Genomic DNA, 23,824 nt, shown 5'->3' with positions numbered 1-23,824 from the left:
TTTGACCCCTAAACTATATAAACATGACATATTTAGACCCTAGACTTAAGATATAGGCTTTAGACATAATGTACCAACAAACTCCCCCTTGGATAGAGCCGTAGTCTTCAGTCTTGGTCTTTGGGTCTTTAAACAGCTTTGTATTTCTCTTCCTTCGGTTTCGGCTTTCTACTCAGCGCAACTCTGATCTTTTCATTTAACTTCTTCTTTGCTTTATCTTCATCAGCTTGCTGTTGCATGAACTTTCCTCTATTTTCTTCAATCCTTTGTTTTTCACGTTCACGCTCACGCTTCGCTTTCTTCTTCATCTTTTCATCTAACGACCACCATGAAGATTTCCACTTGCTTTCAGAGTTAATGCTTTTCTGAAAACACAGTGAAACTACACGTTGAAATTGTTGTGCTTGCTCTTTGTCTGCTGGCTTATATCGGATCTTGTTAATGAACAAGCATTCTATGTCTTTCGCAGAGCAGTTAACCAACCACATTGGATCATAGACGTGAATTTCTCTAATTTCACCACCAGCTCTATAAGTTATGATCGCTTCAGTTGTTATGCAGCTGTATACCCAATCAATAAAGCCTTTATAGAACTCCTGCTCCATTTCAGGCATAGGAATTGTCTTCATTGTTTTTGGAGGCTTTACATTCAGAATTGTTTCAGTAACACCAGTCTCTGGATCTACCCTTTGAACACGTCTAGGACGATGAGGCTTCCACTTCCGAGGCCTCTTGAGAAACAATTCTACCACATTGGAAATACTTCAAAGGCCTCTTGAACTTTCTCTCATGACTGTCTTTGAACCACTTCGAACGATCTTCTTTTTCAACATTAGATTGACTTTCTTTCTCAGCATCTTTCTTCAGATTTTCAAAGACATTTTCATTGACAACTTCAGTGACTTTCTGTCGCAACTCTTCCCTATTTTCTGCTGCGAAGAATTCCATCAACGTTGGAAACTTTGACGTATCTTCAGCGACATCTTCACTATCAGAACACTCCTCTACTTCAACTCGATCATATTGATCAGCCTCTTCAACATAATCATACTTGTAATCTTGCTGTTTATTTATATCAAACGATTCCAAATCCTCTTCAAAGTCGAAGGAAATCTCAGGATTTACATCTTTTAGCATCTCCCTATACACATCTAAACGCAAAAACAGTTGTTCAGAATGTTCTACTATTTGCGTCTTACCTGACTCCCCCTTTCCCGAAGCTTCACCACTTTCTTCATTCACTGTGTCGTTCATCAAATCATCAACGACCTTTTCAGTAGCAGCTTCTGTAACGCTAACACCAGAACCCCCTGCAGCGTCATCATGATCGTCACCTTTAGAACTATGACTGCTTGCAGAGTATACAAACTCATCATCATCATCATCATCTTCATCATCCTCTTCATCGTCGTCACCAATCAATTCATGCATCGGAGTCTCTTCTTCGAATAAACCAGAGACTGCAGAGATAGGCTCAGGATTCTCTGTAACCATTGAAGGTACTAGAGCCATTTCAGGCACAGATGAACTTCCTTCAACTCCTTTACCCTTATCTTTCATCTGCCTTTCAAGTTCAGCTTGACGTTCAGCACGAAGGTCTTCTACTTTCAACTCTTCAAACCTCTGATTGACTGACGTTCCAAGCATACTTTCGACCACTCTATTCAGCATATAGACTTCATGATCACTTAACGCTTTAGCTGCTACAAGCTCTTTGTTCTTAAGCTTGAAATATTCGTTCTGATCATCACGTCGATTCTTCTCTTCTTCAAGCTCAGATACGCGAACTTTTAGAATATCGATTTCAGTCTGATCAGCATCAACTTTCTTTGCCAATTCTTTATTTTCACTCTCTAACTTCTGCACACGAACTGCAAGAAGTTTTTCTCTATCAGCTATCTTCTTGTTCTCAGCTGCCAACCTTTTGTTTTCTGCAACAACTTTTTCAACTTTTCTTTAAACATTTCTAACTTGAGAAGCGTTTGCAAACTCGAAATCTCCAACATCTAGCAGGTTATCTTGCGGTGTCAGAAGACCTCTACTAGAAGAACCAGGTTGTACTTGGGTGAGTGGAGGTGTGCCGAAGATATCTTGTGAAGTGACAAATGGTTGTGGTAATGGTGGTGTTGACTGAGGAGTAGGTGATGGTTGATTTGGAGGTGTGGGAAGTCTGGGTGGTGATGATTGTTGTGGAGGAGTAGGTTGTTTTTGTGGGGATTGGTGTATAGGTGATTGTGGTGGTGCTGTTTCATGTGGAGGTGTTGGAGGTTTTTGACTATCTTTTTCAGGTTGCTTCTTTTGTACAATTCTCTGAGGTTTCTTCGAAACTCGGATCTTTGGTGTTGCTTTCTTACGACCACCAGCTTTTCTTCTAACTTTTGGAGTTGATTGAGATTCTGTGACATGCTCTGGCGAAGGAACATAAGGAGCATCATCATCCGCTTCTTGCCTCCTCCTTTTTCTGAGTAACCTTTCATTTTCAATCTCTTCCTCCATCCTTCTCTGACGTTCAAACTCATCTACAACTTCATCTTATGATGAACTTGATGAACTAGTTGTGTCTTTATCAACGTCATCACCTTCAATATCATCGATCACCTTCTCTTTCTCTTTCTGAATATCAGAAGTGACAGTCTGCATAACATTTTCAACAAAATTTGTGTCTGTTGTAAACAAATCTGCATTAATTATTATGTCTTCACCACCAGCCACCTCTTGTTCCTTTTCAACATTCACAGCAGGAACATCTTCATCAGGCTCATCGATTAACATTGTTTGAACTTTCTTTTGTTTCTTTTTCGGTTGTGAAGAAGATTCTTCGCCTGATTTAACAGTAGGAGTAGTTTTTCTTGTCTTCTTCTTTTGTTCTTTTAAGAACCAGTCACTTCTCTTAGATATGAAATTTTTAAGAATTTTCAGCTCTTCATCATAACTTTTCTCTTTTCTTTCTTCTTCGTTTCTCCAATGCTCATGATTTTCAGGATCAGGATCCTGATAGTTACTATCTTTAATTGCTCCAAATAGTTCAGCAGATTTAGTCGGCTCTGGATGTTTTGGATGATATTTGGCTAAAGCTCTAATAGAATCATTATCCATGTGCGATAACGCCAATAGATCATTTTCTTCATCTCTAATCAATTTTGGATATGCATGATCCAATATCATCTGCACAAATCTTGGATATAACCAAGTCTTTCTGTCCGACACTATTTCCTCAACCATGTAATGGAAAACAATATGAGAGAAGTTATATTTTTTGTTCAATACAAGAGCTACAACCATGTTCATCAAATAGTCACGCATGGTATCAAAACCGCCTTTCTGATGACTCATTGCTATCAGTACTAAATGGATAAGAAACTTATAAGGCTTTGTGAATTTTGACTTCAAATAACTGGCACTGTTCAAGTCACCAACATATCCCATTCTTAGTAAGCAACCCTTGACCATCTTTTCTGGCAATTTTGTTGGCGAATTCTCTTCCTCCGGAAACTCGATTACTTCTCGAATAACTGCTTCAGTAATGACAATTGGCTTCTTTTCACCATTTATCTTCACAACTGAGTTAATTGTTTTGTTTTGATCATCATACGAAGCATTCTTTCAAAAGCGTTTGATATGAGATCTGAAAACTAAACGTCTCTCTGTCAAGGCCTTCAAAATAGGTATTCTCCTCATGAATTCCAGAATATCTTTGAATTCTGACAACTTCGGATTTTGCTTTTCATCCAGATTGCAGCAAACATTGTGAATAGGATTGAATAATACCGAAGTTGGCTGCAAAAACACAATCATTCAACACAGTTAAGCACAAATATAACAATTTCAAACAGATGGCTTTCAAACGAGCAGCATTCAAACGACCTATTTTCAAACGATTAACACTCAAACGGATCAAGTTCAAACTTATTGCTTTCTGAAAACTAACATTCAAACGGATCAAGTTCAAACTGATTGCTTTCAAACGACTAACATTCAAACGGATCAAGTTCAAACTGATTGCTTTCAAAAGGAACCCCTCAAATAGATACTTCTCAAACGGTTAGGGTCCCGTCGTTTGAAATTTTGATTCAAACCCTAAACAACATCTAATGATCAAATCACACAAATTACTGGTAAGGATCTGTTCTTAGATAGAATCCGAGCACACTGATATCAATTTCATCATTTCAAATCATCTAAAACATCCTAAATCTATACATTAACATACCTGCAACTTGTAGAGATGAATAAACACCACAAATCTGAACAATCAAACTATCCCACGATGAAATTACATCAAAACCGACGCTACCCTATTGATTCATATGAAGTTTTGCAAGAAAAGAAACCCTAGATCTAATAATATGCGTAACAGAACATTGCCGACACGGAAATAGTGCAAAATAAGATGACAATAGTTCAAAAACTAACCTTCACCATGCTTAGAACTGAATAATCCAAAGAAAATCACAAGATCCGGTTGAAAACTCAACGAAATCACTGATGAACACGAGATCGTTTGAAATCGCCTTGACCGTTTGAAATGAACGAAATGATATAATGACATTTCAAACGGACGTCTGAGGTATTATACCTATGACCCTTCCGTTTGAAATGTTCAAACGGTCATAACCTTTCAAACGATATGATCAAGATTCAAACGGTTAACCATTCTCAAACGATATGTTATGTTTCAAACGGTCACACACTTGATTTTTCAAAACATTCCATTTTAAGCAATTTACTGATAAAGCACTGTTCCACCCAGCTGACCAAGTCCAAGTCAATAACCTTGGTCAACTGTTTGACCCACCAAGTCCAAGTTAATGGCCTTGGATGATCAGATTTATGAAGTATCCTGACGTTTCATTTCAAAAACAGTTCAACTTAATGAACTTTTGAACACTTCAAGTTTTATCTGACAAACACAATACCAATCTCAGTTTGCAATCACCAGCTTACCCAACCCTCATCAATCTCTGACATGATCTGCACAAAGGTTTTGATCTTTCAATCCCCAATATCGGTTGTCGAAAATAAAATGAGAAATGAAAATCTTTTTGGATTTTATCTGGACAAACTGAAACTATGTACACACAATATTTTTGTGAGCGTGTTAGGGGATCATATCAGCTGCCGACAGAACACAAGTACGGTTAAGCTGATATTACATTTTAAGCATTAAACAGTTCGCGTAGATTGCCGATATATTGATCCACTTAAATTCTTACAAAATTTTCAATCTATTCGGGATATGTGATTAGTGTTTTAAGACTTAAACGTTTACATGTGTCCCCACCTCAGTATATACTCCCGTATCCGGATCCTAGTATTCAGTCTTACAGGTGAATATACCACAGCTGATATTTGTAAAGGGGTAAATGCGAAACCATGAGAGCTCAGGTCAGAACTTCCGTTCAGCAGAGAGATGACGGTTCGACTTTAAGGTGGGTCCCCTTTAGAGGATCTTTTATATTTCAACAGCAGCGACTATCAATTTTATTGTTTCATCAGTCTGCTGAGGGTGAAGCTTATGTTTCAAAGCTTTTTGCGAAAAGTATTATCCGGGGACTAGGTCAGTATTTCCATAAAGACCTAGTATCTCAGAATACGGGACCTTTCAAACAGGATTTCAGGGGTTACCTATATATCCTGGAGGTGTTCCCCACGTAAACGCAAGTTAAATTTAGGTTTATATCCCAAACTGATCTACTAATTCTGTAAAAACCTACCAGCACATCTTTAGCAAGACTGCTTAATTGCATTTTTTCATTACAATTCTTTAGCGTACTGTGTCCGTCTAGCTGATGTACTATCATTTCCCCTATTCTACACAACTCTTTTTTAAATTTTCTAATGTTTTTGGATTTTTATGATTTTATCATGTTTTTGTATTTTTCTGCGAATATCTCCCCCTAAAATTAAACATATTTTTGTGTTTTTGTTTATATCGAAAAGTAGGAAATACAACTATACAAAAGAAAGTGACAACACGACACGGTTCATGTCAGATCGCCGCCCAATTCGGCTTCACATTCGATTACCCTCCCATATTGCAGATTTTTCATCCCATTTAACCTTAAAAGATAGTAAAATCTCTTTTTATCAAAAGGTTTTGTGTAAAAATCAGCTTTCTGATCATCGGTGCCCACATGTTCAACCCGTATTAATTTCTTCTCGTGACAATCTCTTATAAAATGGTGACGGATTTCAATATGTTTTGTTTTCGAATGGTGAACCGGATTTTTAGTAACATTTATAGCTGCTTCATTGTCCACAAATATTGGTGTATCCAAGAATTGCAAACCGAAGTCGCGCATCTGCTGTTGGATCCAAAGGATCTGCGAGCAACAGCTGGAAGCTGAGACGTACTCAGCCTCACATGTGGAGAGCGCAACTGCAGTTTGTTTCTTGCACTACCAGGTAACGAGCCGAGTTCCGAAGAACTGACACCCAGCAGTGGTGGATTTTGCGTTCTGCTTACAGCTACCAAAATCTGAATCAGCGAAACCGGATAAAGTAAAGTCACCCGAGCGAGGGTACCACAAGCCGATGCTTGGGCAGCCCTTCAAATACCGTAAGATGCGTTTGACGATCGTCAGGTGTGACTGCTTCGGATTCGACTGATATCTTGCACAGAGACATGTCGGGTACATGATGTCAGGACGGGAAGCTGTGAGATACATTAACGAACCAATGATCGATCGGTATAACGTTTCATCCATCTTCACGCCTTGTTCGTCAGGACAAATACCATGGTTCTGCGCAAGGGGGGTGGATGCAGGACTGCAATCTGTCATATCGAACTTGTCGAGCACGTCCTTTACATACTTTGACTGGTGAATGAAGATTCCGTCGGGCATTTGTTCTACCTGCAGCCCAAGGAAGAACTTCATCTCCCCCATCGAACTCATTTCGAACATCTTCTTCATTACTCTCTCAAACTCTTTGCACAAATTGTCATTGGTGGAACCGAAAATGATGTCATCAACGTATATCTGCACGATCAGCAAGTGGCCTGCTTCTTCTTTTGTGAACAGAGTGCTGTCTACTGTGCCTCTCGTGAACCCGTTGTCCAGCAAGTAGGTGGAAAGCGTCTCGTACCAGGCTCTCGGGGCCTGGTGAAGTCCGTAAAGTGCTTTATCCAGTAGATACACTTTGTCTTTGTGCTGTGGGTCAGTGAACCCCGGTGGTTGCCCCACATACACTTCTTCTCGAATTTTTCCATACAGGAAAGCTGATTTGACATCGAGTTGATAGACTTTGAAATCTTTCCAAGATGCAAAGGCTAGAAAAATGCGGATTGCTTCAAGCCTTGCAACCGGCGCATAAACTTCATCATAGTCTATTCCCTCCTGTTGGCTGAAGCCTTGAACGACAAGTCATGCTTTGTTCCTCACCACGACTCCTCTGTCATCTCGTTTATACTTAAAGACCCATTTCGTCTTGATAAATCTCTGATTCTTCGGCAGATCAACAAGTCTCCAGACGCCCAGTTTTTCAAACTGTTGCAGTTCCTCCTGCATTGCATTAACCCAACTGTCTTCGGTCAATGCCTCTTTGTAAGTTTTGGGCTCCATCTGCGAAATAAAACATTTAAGTGAGACTTCTTTCTGCATATCAGCAATAGATGAATAAAAACATGTAAAAGCTTGGTCTATTTGATGTCTCGTCTTGACACCACTTTGTAGATCACCAATAATTTGTTCTGAAGGGTGGTAAGACAGCGTTCGTCGCATCACCGTATCAGGCACCACTACTTCCGATTCCAGATTCGAAATGTCGAGATCAACGGTTTGAACAACAGCATCCTCTGATGTCTCATTTGGTTCCTCGTCAAAGGTAGGAGCTGGTTCCTCCTCTGAGTCGTCAGAAACGTCAAACGACGGAGCTGGTTCCTCTGGCGGTACATGAATAGTTCCACTTGGTCCTGCTTCATCATCGTGAGTACCCACGGTGGGTATAGGAACATCTAGCGGTCTAGATACTGGCTCTTGTGCCTGACTTTGCTGATACAGGTACATAAGAGCAAGTTCCTCATCACTCGGCTCGGACGGCAAATGAAACGATTCCCAGAGCTTGTCGTAGTCGAACAGGAATCTTTGTCCGGGAAGTTGTTGCGATGGCGTGTGCTTCTGACAATCCACATGACGGACCTGAATCACCTTCCCCAGACATGGTACAAACATCCTTTTTAGCGGGCTGGCGTAACCTACAAAGAACCCTTCATTCGCTTTCGCTCCGAATTTACCATCTTCATCTATAAAAGTACACGGAGAGCCAAAAGGTTCTAGGAACTCAAGATTTGGCTTGTAACGGTGCAGCAGCTCAAAACACGTCTTTTTGTATTTCTTCACGGTGAGAACTCGGTTCAAAGTATAGCATGCCGCTGAAACTGCTTCACTCCAGAAGTAAATCGGAAGCTTGGAATCGGCCAACATTGTACGTGCAGTTTTGATTAGGGTCCTGTTCTTTCGTTCAGCCACACCGTTTTGCTGTGGTGTGTACGGTGCACTGAATTCATGTAATATTCCCTTCTCGTTGCAGAACTCGTACATTTTGTTATTCTTGAACTCCGTTCCGTTGTCGCTCCGAATTCTCCTGATTGGCAACTTGTACACCGTTTCCATCTTCTTAAACAAAATCTTCAATGTCTCGAAAGTTTATCTTTTCTCTCCAAACATGCAACCCACGAAAACCTCGAATAATCATCTGTCACCACCAAACAATAAGAATCCCCGCTGATGCTTTTGACGTTGACAGGCCCGAAGAGATCCATATGCAATCTCTCGAGAGGTAACCTGATTGTGTTGAGCATCTTCGGCGGATGTGACTTTCGAACCTGTTTACCCTTTTTACAAGCAATGCAATCATCAGGCAAATGAAAATTCTTAACATTTACACCCTCAACTAAATCATTGTGCACCAGAAAATTCATCTTTCGTACATGAATATGACCCATTTTCCGGTGCCACATCACAGTTTCTTTTTCAGTAGCTTTTGATTTTGTAACAAAACATTGTTTTTGAGGAGTTGTTGGCGTTGCGACGCTCATGTCTAGAATGTAAAGATCGTTAACCCTAGGAGCGCGCAACAGCACCAACTCATCAGGGATTTTAAACCCTGGCTTTAAAACCAAACACTCTGATTTTGTAAAATGAATGCAAAAATCCTTATTACATATTTGTGATATGCTTAACAAATTGTTTGTCAACTCTACAATGTAGTTCACTTTGTCAAAAGATATCACGCCATTGGTAAGCTTTCCCTGGCCGACAATTCTGCCACCTTGGTTTCCAGCAAACCCCACGTAGCTTCCATTTCTAGCCTTGACATCATACAAAAGAGCTAATGACCCAGTCATGTGGCGTGATGCTCCACTGTCCATTATCCACCTCGAAAGAACAGACTTGGGCAGCCCCTGCAACCAACACACAAACACATTACTTAAACAATGATGCCCATGATTTCTTCACTTCTGACACATACCCGAACACTACATCGCACTTCTCATTTGTTTTAGGAAAGTGAAATGTAACATTTGAAGCCTCTTTTTCTTTCACATCTTGTTTTTACTTTGTTGTTAATTGTGGGAAATTCTGACAAAAACTTATCAAGCTCAGTCTCGAACACAACAACATCATTTTTAACAAGATTTGACTCATTTTTCAAAACACTTTCCATTTTCTTGATCTCAACAGATGGTTTAGATTCCGCGACCCACGACTGATTTTCAAAAACTTTTGCTTTAGGGTAAAACTTTGAAGTCTTGTGAGACTTGGAAGATTTGCCAATCTCGAAAATCGATTTCAGTTTATCCTCTGACTTCAACTTTTCACCTCTTTTAAGAATTCGGATCGGAGAAACCATTTCTTGTTTACCCTTTTCAACAACCGGTGATTTTGGTCGAGATTTTTGAACCATTTGTTTTGAAATACTCTTGTTTTGAACCTTAGGTTTTTTAACCTTTGGTTTCTCAACCACTTGTTTTTGAACAGATTTTTCAACAACCGGTTTCTTAAAAACTTTCTGACACTGTTTAGCCATGTGTCCGATTTCATTGCAGCGATAGCACACACGTTTATCATACTCTACAAAAGTGGTAGTAACAGTTTCCACTTTCAGCTTTTGTGCTGCATTGAAATCGTCCACGGCTTTTTGACTAAAAATATATTCTTTTTCATTTTCAACGCTAGGACCAGAGACAAACACATCATCAATCCTATCTTTTAGCTTGACCACCTGCTTAGCCATTTTCTTCTCAAAACCAATACCTTTTTTCTTTAACTGATTTTTCTTGTTTTGGCTTTTACCCACCCCATCTATCTTTTCCGGACTAGTGGGACGTGAAGAACCAACTGATTTTTTCAGTTTCGAAAAGAAATCATTTTTCTTTATTTCGTTAACACTCAGTTCAACCAACTTAAAAACTTTCTCAACATTCTCAAACTTGACGTTCTGAAGCAGAAACTCAATGTCCGAATAAAGTTTGTCAGTTCCAACCATAGTGTAAACCACCATGATCGGATCATCATTCGCACTTTTATCCGTTTTCGACAAATAACGATCTAAGAAATTCCCATCCTCCTCAGAATCACTGACAGACTCCACCGAATTAGCCTTCTCAGATTTTTCACTTTCATCATCCAACACCTGATCGATAACGTTTTTGATAACCTGAGATTCGTTATCAGTGTCAGATGCAGTGAAAGTGATGTCAATTTTGTCAGGTAAATCACTTTCAATAGTTTTCAACTTAAGGTTTAACGCAGCTTCCACCCCATCTAGATATTTCTGTGTGTAGTGACTCCACATTGGGGGTGGAACGCTGTTAAAGACAGGTGAAGCATGTAGCTGTTGAGGTACAATTTGTTCTAACACATACGATGAAGCCACATAACTCATCAATTTTTGATCAATTCTGTCATTGTCAATTTTAACCAACTCAAGTTCTTTTCTTAAAGATGCGATCGTGTCAAGATGAAAATTAACTTCTCTTTGTTTATCAAACAATGTGGATTGAGCCAACTTTGTTGCTTTATCATTTTTAATACTCTCTTTTTAAATCATTTTGATTGACCTAGATAAAGTGTCATATGCCTCTTTTACCTGTTCTAGATCAAACTTCACCAAATCAGTATGTTGTTTCAATTCCTGATACTTAGTGTCTTTTTCAAGACACTCCATGCAAGGTTGTGAACAACTTTGACATGGTGTTTCAGGGATTGAAACATTTTCAACAACAATCTTATCCTCACACACAACTTTACCGACTTGATTTGACTCTGACTCAGACGATTTGACAACGTTGACCTCTAGGACTCCAATTTCCTGTCCTAGAACTGACATCTTATCAACTGACTCCTGGAAATCTGTGTCTACCTTTTTAACTTGCTCATCAACGCTTTGTCTGCAATTTCCTTTAGAGCCTCTTCATTCATTTCTTTTGAAACGTCGATCACCTCCTCGCCTGCTTCTTTCTCTTCTTCAAATCTCGGACACGTTCCAGTTCTCGGCTGTTCGAAGTAATCTGCAAAAGAATAAAAAATGTTAGGAGGCAGAATAGATTTCATTGTATAAACAAATTCCTCCTGCCGTGATTGAAAGTTGAGAACTTCAGTCACTGATTCATCAGCTTCTGCAGCACTTTCCGTAGAAACCTTTTCCACTACTTCATGAATCACCTCATCAACAACCTCAGGAACTTCATCAACAACTTCATCAACCACCTCAGAAACAGACTCAACAACACTCTCAGGAACTACTTCACCAACAACCTCAGTAACCTCCTCATCGATAACCTTTGACTCTGCAACTGTCTCGGTAATCTCAACTACCTCAGCCATCATTGCCTGATTATCCTTTCCTGGAATAAACTTATCCCAACTAAACCCAGAAGCGACTTTTTCATCATCTTGGTTTACAATAAGCGCCTTCTCTGGTTTATTCTCGATCTGAGGCCTCTGAACAGCTGGCTGTTGATTTGGTCTGTGATAGATTGCATGTCTATAGTAGTCGTTTGTGAACGGGTTTTGATGATTATTTACTTCACGGTTGGGGTATTCACGTTTAAAGTGACCACGTTCTTTACACTTAAAACAAGTAACCTTCGACTTATCAAACCCTAACTTTTGATCAGGGCCTGACAGACTGCTTCGACCAGTAATCTCCATAAAGCGTTGAGCTCTGCGTACCAGACTCGCCATGCACCACTTTATATCTATCAATTCAAGTTCTTTAGGATCGATCTGGTCGTAATCCTCTTTTGTCATATCAGGATTACCGATCCTTCCTGCTACCAAACCTTCATAAGCTTCCAGAACTGATGCTAGTAAAGGAATGTGTTGCTTGGCAACATTCTCGGTTATCTCATTTCCATTCTTGATGTTGACTGCTATGTTACATTGCACGCCAGAAACAAATTCCTGCTGGTTTGAACCTGTAGAACTTTGAGGCGAATTCTGTTCTGGAACTTTGATGTTTGGCTCAAAGTTGGCAAATGGAGTAGACTGGCTTGACTGATAAGCGTTTGATGCAGCATTGGAGGTGTTGTCCGCACTAAACCCGGTCTGAATCTTCGGACTTTGAACATTTGTTGCTGCCGGACTGTTTTTATAATACAATGACACATCTTGCGGCATATTTGCTGAGTTCATCTTCTTTATCTTTACCAGCTCTAGCTCATGAGCTTCTATTTTCTCGATAAACACACTCAAACTGTAATTCACAAAATCTGAACTATTTTTCAACATCATTAAATACGTTCCCCATTCTTCATAGGGAAGCGCATCACATAGCTTGTCGATCCACTCCTCATCCGTCTTCTCGATATTCAACCTTCTCATTTCGACGACCAAATGACAATATCTCTCTATCAGTTGCTTTGTCGACTCGCCTTTAATTCCAGTGAAGATATCAAATTCTTTCTTTATCAGCGCTTTCTTACTTTTGATCATAGATGCACTGCCTTTAAACTTCTGTTCAAAAGCTTGCCATATCGATTGTGCACTCTCATCGTGCTATAGCAGAACTAGAATATCTTCCTTGATCGCTTGCTGCAGAATACTAACCATCTTCTTCTCTGCTTTAAACTCTATCTGCTCCGCATCTGTAAGACTTGCGATAGTTTTCAACATATTCAACCCATCCATCGGAGGAACATATTTGCGTTCGATTTTCATCCAGCATTCTAGATGATTGGCCTACACCCAGTTTTTGAATCTCCCGGACCACCCCGAATACTCGTCTAAACTCATCAACTTTGGCGGCTTCTGCATGGTTCCCAGTTCGTTTTCTAAGCTGACGTTTTGCATGATGCTTGCCGGACTTTGAACCGTACCAACTCCCGGAAACATGTTGTAAAAATCCTGATTATCCATTTCAAACGAAACGTATAATTTTCAAACGATAGGATTAACTATGGGTTCAAACGGAATGCCAATGTTCAAACGATGGAACAAGTTTCAAACTACAAATTGAAATTCAAATGACGGTTTCAAACGGTATGCCACTTTTCAAACGATGGAATCAGTTTCAAACGATAGTCTAATAGTTCAAACGATGGGAACAGTTTCAAACGATAGACTCATGTTCAAACGGTAAATTTCAAACGATAGGTTCAGTTTCAAACGATGGAAGCTATTTTCAAACGAAGGAACCTGATTTTCAAACGATAGGACACACTTTTCAAGCGGACACCAAATCTTCGTTCAAACGGAAGGTTGTTTTCAGTCCATTTTTCTTACTTTTAGGTCGAATCAAGATCTGATATTCTCAAGGATTGATAAGTATACAGTTTCACACACTCTGTCAAAAATTCAGTCCAATTTAACCGATCAAATGTTTTGTAAACCTTTTCTGAGCTGAAATACCCAACTGATTCAAGTGTAATCACTCACAACTGGCTCTGATACCAATTGTAGGATCAGTATGACCTCTAAAATGAGTCAATTTGAGTAATACACACTATTTAAGTGGCGGAAACACTTAAACAGAGTAGAATCAGATAGAAAGAGTAGAAAATAGATGAAGATACTTTGCAGATACTTTAACTACTTGCTTCTCATTCACTTTCACTTGAAATTTTGGCAGAGTAACATTACATGACAATCCTGACCGTTTGAAAATGAGAAACAACTTGCCTATTTATAGGCTTTACCCTTCCGTTTGAAAGTAACACACAACTTTCAAACGGACAGCATTCAAACACTTCCGTTTGAAACATAACATGCAAGTTTCAAACGGAACCCCTATAAACTTATCAAAACTTTACATATTTGACCCCTGAACTATATAAACTTGATATATTTAGACCCTAGACTTAAGATATAGGCTTTAGACATTATGTACCAACACTAGCCATCCCCAGAATCATACTCCTGAGATACCCTCTTCAGTCAGGGTGTCAACTGTGAGAAGCTCAGGATATGCTTCAGGATATGGCCAATATCCTCAAACTGGTAACGTATCTAATAATGAAAATACTTTTACTACTAATGGTGTTGGATCTTTGTAGGATGCAGGTATGACATCAACACTCTCTAGGGAGCTTTAGAAATTAAAGGATATGATATCCAATGTACCTAGGGTGGTCCAACCAATTCCAGAAGTATCCCAAGACAGCCACAGGGTATCCCGGTTTGCGCATCTTATTTGTGATGCTGAAATCCCAACATGAAGCTCTATATAACAGAACCACGGATCTTGAGGAGCATATTACCTAGTATAGGGAAAGGATGGAAATCAACCCTATACCTCCGGATCTCAAGGAAGCATGCCTGTGCAAGGGTTTTGGTTCTACCTTAATAGGATTATGTGAAAAAATATAGCATGGAATCCTTAGACATCCCACACCTTGATCTTGCTACAGTAGTCCAAGCATTCAAGATGGCACTACCAAAGTATTCCCAGTTTTATCAGGATCTTATGATGAATCCTTGCAGAAACTTGGACGAAGCTCGAAATAGGGCTTTGAGATATATCAGGCTTGAAGATGACAAGAAAATGCAAGAGACGATGAATTCATCCTCAATATACGAATCAACTAACAGGAAGTCAGAATCCTCATATAAGCCATACCGCTCTAAGCCATATGGCAGGAATGACAGCAAGAAAGTGAATTCTGTCGAAGACGAGGATCTTGAGGAGTATCCTGAGTTGTCAGAATATTGTTTTTCTATTAATATACCTGAACTGATGTATGCTATGCAGGGTTTAGGAGACAAAGCGAGGTGGCCTAGGAAGAACCAACAGAAAGCTGATTGGAAGGATAAGTCCAAATGGTGTGCCTTCCATGAAGATTTTGGACATGTTACAGAGGATTGCACTGCTCTGAGGAAGGAAGTAAGTTATCTCCTGAGCAAAGGTTATCTGACGGATCTTCTGGGAAGAAAGAAGAATAAGGGTCAGGATACTGAGAAGGATCCTGAACGTGCGGCATCACCTCCTACGGATGCCAAGATAATTCACTTTATTTCAGGGGGATCTGACATTTGTGGAACTTCATACTCTGCTGCAAAAAGACTTGAGAAAGAGGCTAAGGCAGAAAGGGGAGATAAGCCAACTAGGATGTCAATCCTCACGACTGATAAAATGATCACATTCGATAGTGATGACAGGGATACTGTCCAGGATCCTCATCATGATGCTCTGGTAACAACTTTATATGTTGCTAATCACTTTGTACACAGGATATTGGTGGATAATGGCAGCTCAGTCAACATCATCCAATTGGAAACCTTGAAGAGAATGAACATTCCCGAGATAGAGATTACCTCAAAGTCCACTATGATTGTAGGGTTTAGTAGAGAATCAAAGAATACTGTTGGGGAGATAAAACTACCCGTATATTTCGAAGGAGTAAACTTGATGCAACGGCTTTATGTCATGGATTCATTATCCTGCTATAATATTATATTGGGCAGGCCATGGATTCACGATATGAAAGCTGTACCTTCCACCTAACATCAGTGTGTCAAGATCCCTACTCCATGGGGGGTAGTCAAAGTTAAAAGTGACCAAAAAGAGGCGAAGGAGTGCTATTCCTCTTCAATGAAGGACTCAAGAAAATCCAAAGCAGGATAGCAATTAAAGATGCGAGCCCAGGATATCGTGGAGGCTTCAGAACAGAATGTTAAGAAAATTATCCTGGACCAGGATAATCCAGATATCTCAGTGCTCGTAGGAACCAATATCCCTCAGGATATTGAATATCAGTTAATTAACTTTTTGAAATGCAGGCTGTCAACATTGGCATGGAAGCATGAGGATATGACAGGTATATCCAAAGATATTATCACTCATAAGCTTGTAATTGACAGGTCGTTCAAGACTGTTCAGCAAAAGAGAAGGAAGTTTTCTCCTGAATGAAATACAATTATCCAAGAGGAAGTTGAAAATTGTTGAAGTCCAAAATGATCAGGGAGGTCAAATTTCCAAGGTGGCTGGCAAACGTGGTCGTGGTTTAAAAGAAGAATGGGAAATGGAGAGTTTGTATAGATTACACAGACTTGAACAAAGCATGTCCTAAAGACCCATTCTCTCTACCTCATATAGACTCAATGGTGGATGCAACTGCCAGTCATGAGATATTAACCTTTATGGATGCATCCTCAGGATTCCAGCAGATCAACATGGAACCTTCAGACCAGGAGGATAGTGCTTTCATGACACCAACAAGTATTTATTGTTATACTGCTATGCCTTTTGGTTTGAAAAATGCAGGTGCAATGTACCAAAGATTGGTGGACCTGATGTTTAAGACAAACTGGGGGACACCATGGAGGTGTACATTGACAATATGGTAGTCAAATCCAAGAAGGCTGAGGATCATATCCAGGATATTAAAGGAGCATTTGATATCCTGGACCAGTACAAGATGAAACTAAATCATGCCAAGTGCCTTTTTGGAGTGGGGGCAGGAAAGTTTTTAGGATACATGGTGCCTAAAAGTGGTATAGAAGCAAGCCCGTAACAGATCAAAGCTATCCTGGATATCAAGTCACCATCCAACATGAAAGATGTGCAAAGGTTAACTGGACGAGTAGCGACATTGAACAGATTTATATCAAGATCCTCAGAAAAATGTAAAGAATTCTACGATATCCTGAAGAAGAATAAGAGGTTCGAGTGGGGGAAAAGCATGAAGCAACCTTACAGGAATTAAAGCAATATCTTTCAACTGCACCTTTATTGATGAAGCCCGAGGATGGTGAACCATTATCCCTGTATCTTGCAGTATCAGGGAATACAGTAAGTGTTGTCTATTATGTTAGTAAAATTTTGTTAGATGCTGAAACTAGATATTCACTCTTAGAGAAATTAATATTAGCCCTAGTTATGGCATCAACAAAACTTAGACATTACTTTGAAACACATAGGATTCATGTTAAAACCAATTATCCTGTTAAAAATGTGCTTAGAAAACCTGAGATGTCAGGAAGAATGGCTAAATGGTCAGTAAAATCAAGTGCCTATGATCTAGTATATGAACCTAGAAATGCCATAAAGTTTCAGGCTTTAGCTGACTTTGTGGCATATTTTAGTAGTGATATTCAAGATAAAGCCGACCTATAAGTACAACAACTAGGTGAAAGTTCAGAATTTTGGATATTACATACTGATGGTGCATCTAATGTGAGAGGTGTAGGATTAGGTATACTACTAAAATCGCCACCGGGGGATATACTACCCTAGGCTATTAAATGTGGATTTTCTGCTACCAATAATGAAGCTGAGTATGAAGCTCTGATAGCAGGATTAGAATTGGCTAGAAATATGAATATTAGATGTTTACAAGTATATGTTGATTCCCTGTTGATTACTAACCATTTCAATGGATCTTATGCAGTAAAAGGTAAAAAGTTAGCTGAATATCTTGAAATTGTTAAAAAAATTAGCAGGATATTTTGAAATTTTTACACTTAAACAGGTACCAAGAGAAAAGAATGCTGAAGCTGAAGCTCTAGCAAACTTAGGATCTACTGTCAGGATACTAGAGGGAACTCAGATACCAATAGTGCACATCTTGTATCCTGCAATGGAACATTTCAAATCTCAGGATAAAGAAGTAGCATGTATCTAGGATCCTGGTGATGGATATCCTGAGAAGGATCCTGAATCCTGGATGAATCCAATTGTGAAGTATCTTCAAGAAGGAGATATCCTAAAAGATGCAAATCCTGAGGCTTTTAGGATGAAGGTATCTCGTTTTACAATTATAAATAATATTTTGTATAAGAAATCTCTTGCAGGTCCATAGCTAAGGTTCTTGGAAGATCCTGAAACTAAGGAGGTACTTTAGGGTATACACGAAGGAGACTGTGGCAACCATACTGGGGGGCAGATCTCTGTTCTCGAAGGTGTTGAGAACAGGATATTACTGGCCAACCATGAGAAAGGATGCCGCGGAGTATGCTCAGAAATGCGATGCATTTCAAAGACACGGCAACATCCTACATCAGCCTGCAGAACCATTATATCCTATCGTATCCCCTCGGTCGTTTATTAAATGGGGTATGGATATAGTGGGAAAGCTTCCAAAGGCTCCAGGAGGAAAGGTTTTCATGTTGGCAATGACAGATTATTTCTCCAAGTGGGGTGAAGCAGAAGCCTTTTTCCAAGTTAGAGATCAAGAAGTGGTATCCTTCATAAAGAGGAATATCCTGACAAGATTTGGGGTACCAGCTGAGATAATTTGTGATAAAGGCTCTCAGTTCATCGGCAAAAGAAATACTGATTTTTGTAAAAGTTTGGGAGTTAAGATGGTCACGTCAACATCAATGCATCCTCCAGCAAATGGACAAGCAGAATTCTCGAACAAGATAATCGTCAACGACTTAAAGAGGAGGTTAGGTGCTAAAAAAGGAAAATCGGCAGAAGAACTACCATTTGTCCTATGGGCTGATAGAACAACTGTGAAGAATGCTACAGGGCAAACCCCATTTTCCTTAGTATTTGGAGCAGAGGCAGTAATCCCGACAGAGATGGTGATACCTACAACAAGATCTAACCTCCGGGATCTTGAGAAGAATCCTGAAGCCCTATGTCAAGAATTGGATACTATTGATGAGACAAGGGATGCGGCAAAGTTGAGAATGGCAGCATATCAACAGAGGATATCCAAAGCATATAACAGAATCTAAGGACTAGAAGGTTTCAAGTTGGAGATTGGTACTAAGGAAGGCTTTTGAGAATACTATTAATCCTGCTGATGGAAAGTTAGCTCCTAAGTGGGAAGGACCTTATGAGATTGAATCGGAATCCGAAAAAGGAGCATACCGGCTTAAGAATATGGAGGGGGATATACTACCAAGATCCTGGAATGCTATACATCTCAAAGCCTATTCCAAGTGAGTTTAGAATTTAATTTCTAACTCGGGATGGTGTGAATTCTATCTCTTTTAAATATAATTCTATTTTATTTGAACCCAGTACTGACTTAAGCATCGGAGGGGTGTTAGCCAGGCTAACAACCACCTTAGTTTAAGGTTGTTTTGCAGAATATGCTTCGGGATATGACTCCAGGATACACACTCAGAATAATTCAAAACATTAGAGGATTGGCCCCCTCTTTCACGTTTAAGGGATCCTGATCCCTTCACAGGTTTAAAGGTATTCACCTTTCTCTCGAATTGGGTTTAAACACCCCGCCTGGAGCGCAAGTTATCCAGGGATAGTTCAAGATAGCAGGACCAGTTCATGTAACAGTGGCTGACAATTTCGTTATTATTGGCTATATCCTGGATCCTTAAGGTATATGAGGATTGATCACCCTCTCTCGCAAAAGGGTATTTTCATGCTCTCTAAGGTTTAAAGGTTTTCACCTTTCTAAGTCTTGGAGTTTATACACTCCCGCCTGTAGCGCATGCAAATTTGGGATTATCCCCTGGATGCTAAGGGTTTATCCCTAGGATATTAAGGGTTTATCCCCAGTATATTAAGGGTTTATCCCTAGTGAAACTAAACTTTTTGACAAGATCAAAAGATATGACAAAGTACGATTGTGTTTACACACGTTCTTTTGTTGGTGAAAAGTTACGAAGTTTAATCGCTAAGTGAAGAGATACTCAAGTGTGTCATATATTGATGCAATATCCTGCACAGGGGACATCCATGCTGGGGACATTGCAAAGGATTCTAGTATGACTTTTTCAAGTCTTGAAAATCTTATCTAAATGATCTAAGTTTTCTAAAAAGTCATATTCAACCACGTTTTGTCTAACATTTTTAAGACAAAAGTATTGAAAATTTCATTAGTATCCTGACCAGGATATTTGATCAGGATATTCAAAATATACCTTTCAAAATAAACAACAAATAAGGCTAAAAGGATAGTTTATTATTAATGGTTCAAAAGATTGTATTCTTCGTTTCATCTCAAAAAGAGACCCATCCACCAAGAAAACAATTAAGTTTTCAATGCATATTTACATAAACAGTTGAAGGCTTCTTCCTGAAAACACAGGATCCCTCCACCTTCAACTGTCAAACTATTCTACTTGCAGGAAATTAAAAGTGTTCTAAGTGCAGGACGACCAGACGATTTAGACCCTACAAAATACAGGTATCATTGAAGACAAACTAACTAGGATACAGGTTCAGTATATGTGTACGGGATATAGGATCTGGATATTTACCTTATTAGGGAAGGAGGTCATGGGCTCGATAGATTCCATGAAGCCAAGGTCATCATAAGAGAAACCTTCGGCAACAGCAACAGATGGCTCCATTTTCACCAGGACAGGCTTGGGATAGCTGTCAAGCTTCTCAAGAACGAAGAAAACATATATCCTTACCAGACATGTTGGAATGACTAAAAAATATATCCGTTTTAATCAGGATATCCAGCAGTTATATTTTTGGGGACAATTGTTAGGGGTGAAATTCTGAGCCCATATCCTGACTTTGTATCTTGATTTTTTATTAGTTGTATATGATCAGGATACCGGATCAGGATACCAGATCAGGATATTGGTAACATTCTGGGGCAGTATCCTGACTATTACTAACAATTTGCTTGTAAATGTTGGCTACAAGGGACTAACGTTCATGAGCACCAAGTCATCCTGAAGACCCCTCAAATTGGTTAGGATAAAGACGTTGGTGGCGGAAGAATAGCTCTTGTAACGGTCAGCATTGACGAATGGCATGTTTTATGGGAGTTACGATGATGGTCAAAGATATTAATGTTGTAACGGTTATGGAAGCTTAAATCCCAGATTTACATTTAATATGCACGTGGAGAACGAGTTGAAACAGCCCCCCAACGTTCAGAAGGGAATAATCTCAGTATCCCGGATTTTTAGCATTTTATATCCCGGATTTTAGCATAATTAGTTAATTATTGTAACTATATAAAGGGGATGTCAGATCCATAGGGCACACAGTTTCGAGTTCACCTACTCATTCACTCTCTTTTCTAACAGCAATCACGCACAAACACTCATCACTTACAATCATTGTACCATTTAGTAGCGATCTGAGCATTATCCTGCACTGTATCCTGGTTATTCAAACAATAAGAAGAACAAGGCAGCCGACGATTGTCAGCTCCCGAGGTTTTATGCCGGAGATCTAGATTGATCAAGGGCTTTCCTCGTACATCACGTGTCAACCTTTACATTTTTGCTCATTGTTTGATTATAGATACAGCTTGATATCCTGATAACTGTTTTTGCAAACTAACAAACCAACATATTTTTCACAAAGTATTACTAGCACACTACTTCACAAAACGAATTTGATCAGTTAATTGCTTAGGTAATTTTTGACCAAAATAATTTGGCGCCCACCGTGGGGCAAGTGGTGCTATTTCTACTAAAAGCTTTTGCAAAATCCTTACTTGGTTTTCTATTTTCAAAAATTTTTGCTACACTATTTTCAATGGCCTCAAGATCAAACATGAGCTCTTCCACCGTGTCTTCTACAACCTCTACAACAATTGGTTCGGTGCTTCCACCACCTCCTCCGAGATCACAAGCCTCTTCTGGAATTGAAATTCATGTGGCTCGGGATGTTATCCCCTCTCGCAATATTCAGGGATCCGGTCCTGTTTTGGCCTCTAATGAAGAGATTCTAAATTTGTTTGGTTGTGTACAGGAACAGATGAGGCAGCAGCAGGAGACCGACCAGATGCTGATGAGAGATAGATACAACTCTTGAAATCCAGCTCGAGCAGGCCCACTGAGGATACTGTCACTCCCTTGCAACCCAGAGCTTTGAACTTCAGTTCTGCAGTATATACTGAGGATAACCGGGGAAATATTGTGCCTAGCCATCCCCAGAATCATACTCCTGAGATACCCTCTTCAGTCAGGGTGTCAACTGTGAGAAGCTCAGGATATGCTTCAGAATATGGCCAGAATCCTCAGACTGGTAACGTATCTAATAATAACAATACTTTTACTACTAATGGTGTTGGATCTTTGTTGGATGCATGTATGACATCAGCACTCTCTAGGGAGCTTCAGAAATTGAAGGATATGATATCCAGTGTACCTAGGGTGGTCCAACCAATTCCAGAAGTATCCAAAGACAGCCACAGGGTATCCCGGTTTGTGCATCTTATTTGTGATGTTGAAATCCCAAAAAGATTTTAGACTCCCAACATGAAGCTCTATGACGGAACCACGGATCCTGAGGAGCATATTGCCAAGTATAGGGAAAGGATGGAAATCAACCCTATCCCTCCGGATCTCAAGGAAGCATGCCTGTGCAAGGGTTTTGGTTCTACCTTAACAGAATCAGCCTTAAAATGGCTCTTAAATGTTCATCCTCACTCAATTACATCATTTGCTCATTTAGTGAATTTATTTAATAGTCAATTTTCTTGCAGTCGAAGTTTTGAAAAACTAACAAGTGACCTCTACAGGATAACACAGGGACCTCAAGAATCCCTAAGGGACTATGTGAACAAATTCAGCAGGGAATCCTTGGACATCCCACACCTTGATGTTGCTACAGCAGTCCAAGCATTCAAGATTGCACTACCAAAGGATTCCCAGTTTTACCAGGATCTTGTGAAGAATCCTTGCAGAAACTTAGACGAAGCTCGAAACAGGGCTTTGAGATATATCAGGCTTGAAGATGACAAGAAAATGCAAGAGTGGATGAGTTCATCCTCAATATTCGATACAACGCAAGAGTTGACGGCAGAGAACCGGGGAAAAATCGCTGACAGAGTGCTAGCTGCTAAAGCACTTGAGGTAGACTCTAACTCCGTGTCTGAGTCAAAAGGCCAGGTCAGTCCAAACTCGTCAACAAATGCACCAGGTAAAAAGGTTGAAGGAAATGCTGATTGCAAAAATTGCAGCAAAGAATGCAATTTTTGTAGCACTGTCACGTATCTCAACGGTGAGAAAATTAAAAATCTGACAGCAAAGGTCAGAAGCGTTGAGGATCAGATTCTTGGTCGTGACAAAACAGTTAAAGCTTCAACTGAACGGATAAGAGAATTAACTGGTCAAATTGAAAAAGATAAAATTGAACATGAAAAGGTTAAAAATGAAAATGAAAGGTTAATTCTTGAAAACCGTCAGATTTCTGAAAAATTTGAAAAACTCAAAAGCACTGTAAAAGATAGTGATGATTGAAATGGTAAAACTTTTAAAGAAAATGAACATCTAAAAGCAGTGGTAAGAATAAAAGAAGAATCAATCAACAAACAACTGGATGAAATTGCAAAATTGAAACTTAAAGTTCAAGAGGCTGAAATTGAAAACGAGCGAATCCAGTTGAAGCTTAACAGTTATAGCTCCGCAAGCTTTGTGTTGCAGCACATTGTTCCCAAACCCATCGGGAAAAACAAAGCTAGCGAAGACGTATATTCTGACGGAACCGGGGT

General features: G+C 39.6%; 1 protein-coding gene across 1 annotated transcript; it reads right to left on the bottom strand.

The window, feature by feature from the left end:
- Positions 1 to 699: 699 nt before the first annotated feature.
- LOC110901695 (microtubule-associated protein RP/EB family member 1-like) lies at positions 700 to 2,496 on the bottom strand. Its single transcript, XM_022148498.1, has 2 exons — positions 2,037 to 2,496; positions 700 to 1,931 (listed from the first exon to the last, which is right to left on the bottom strand). The coding sequence occupies exons 1-2, from the start codon at positions 2,494 to 2,496 to the stop codon at positions 700 to 702; spliced, it is 1,692 nt and encodes a 563-aa protein (XP_022004190.1).
- Positions 2,497 to 23,824: the final 21,328 nt, after the last annotated feature.

This window comes from Helianthus annuus, chromosome 13, assembly GCF_002127325.2.
Source record: "Helianthus annuus cultivar XRQ/B chromosome 13, HanXRQr2.0-SUNRISE, whole genome shotgun sequence".
Taxonomy (NCBI): Eukaryota; Viridiplantae; Streptophyta; class Magnoliopsida; order Asterales; family Asteraceae; genus Helianthus; species Helianthus annuus.
Note: the sequence above shows the minus strand (reverse complement) of the source record. Positions and strands in the feature narration are given on the sequence as shown.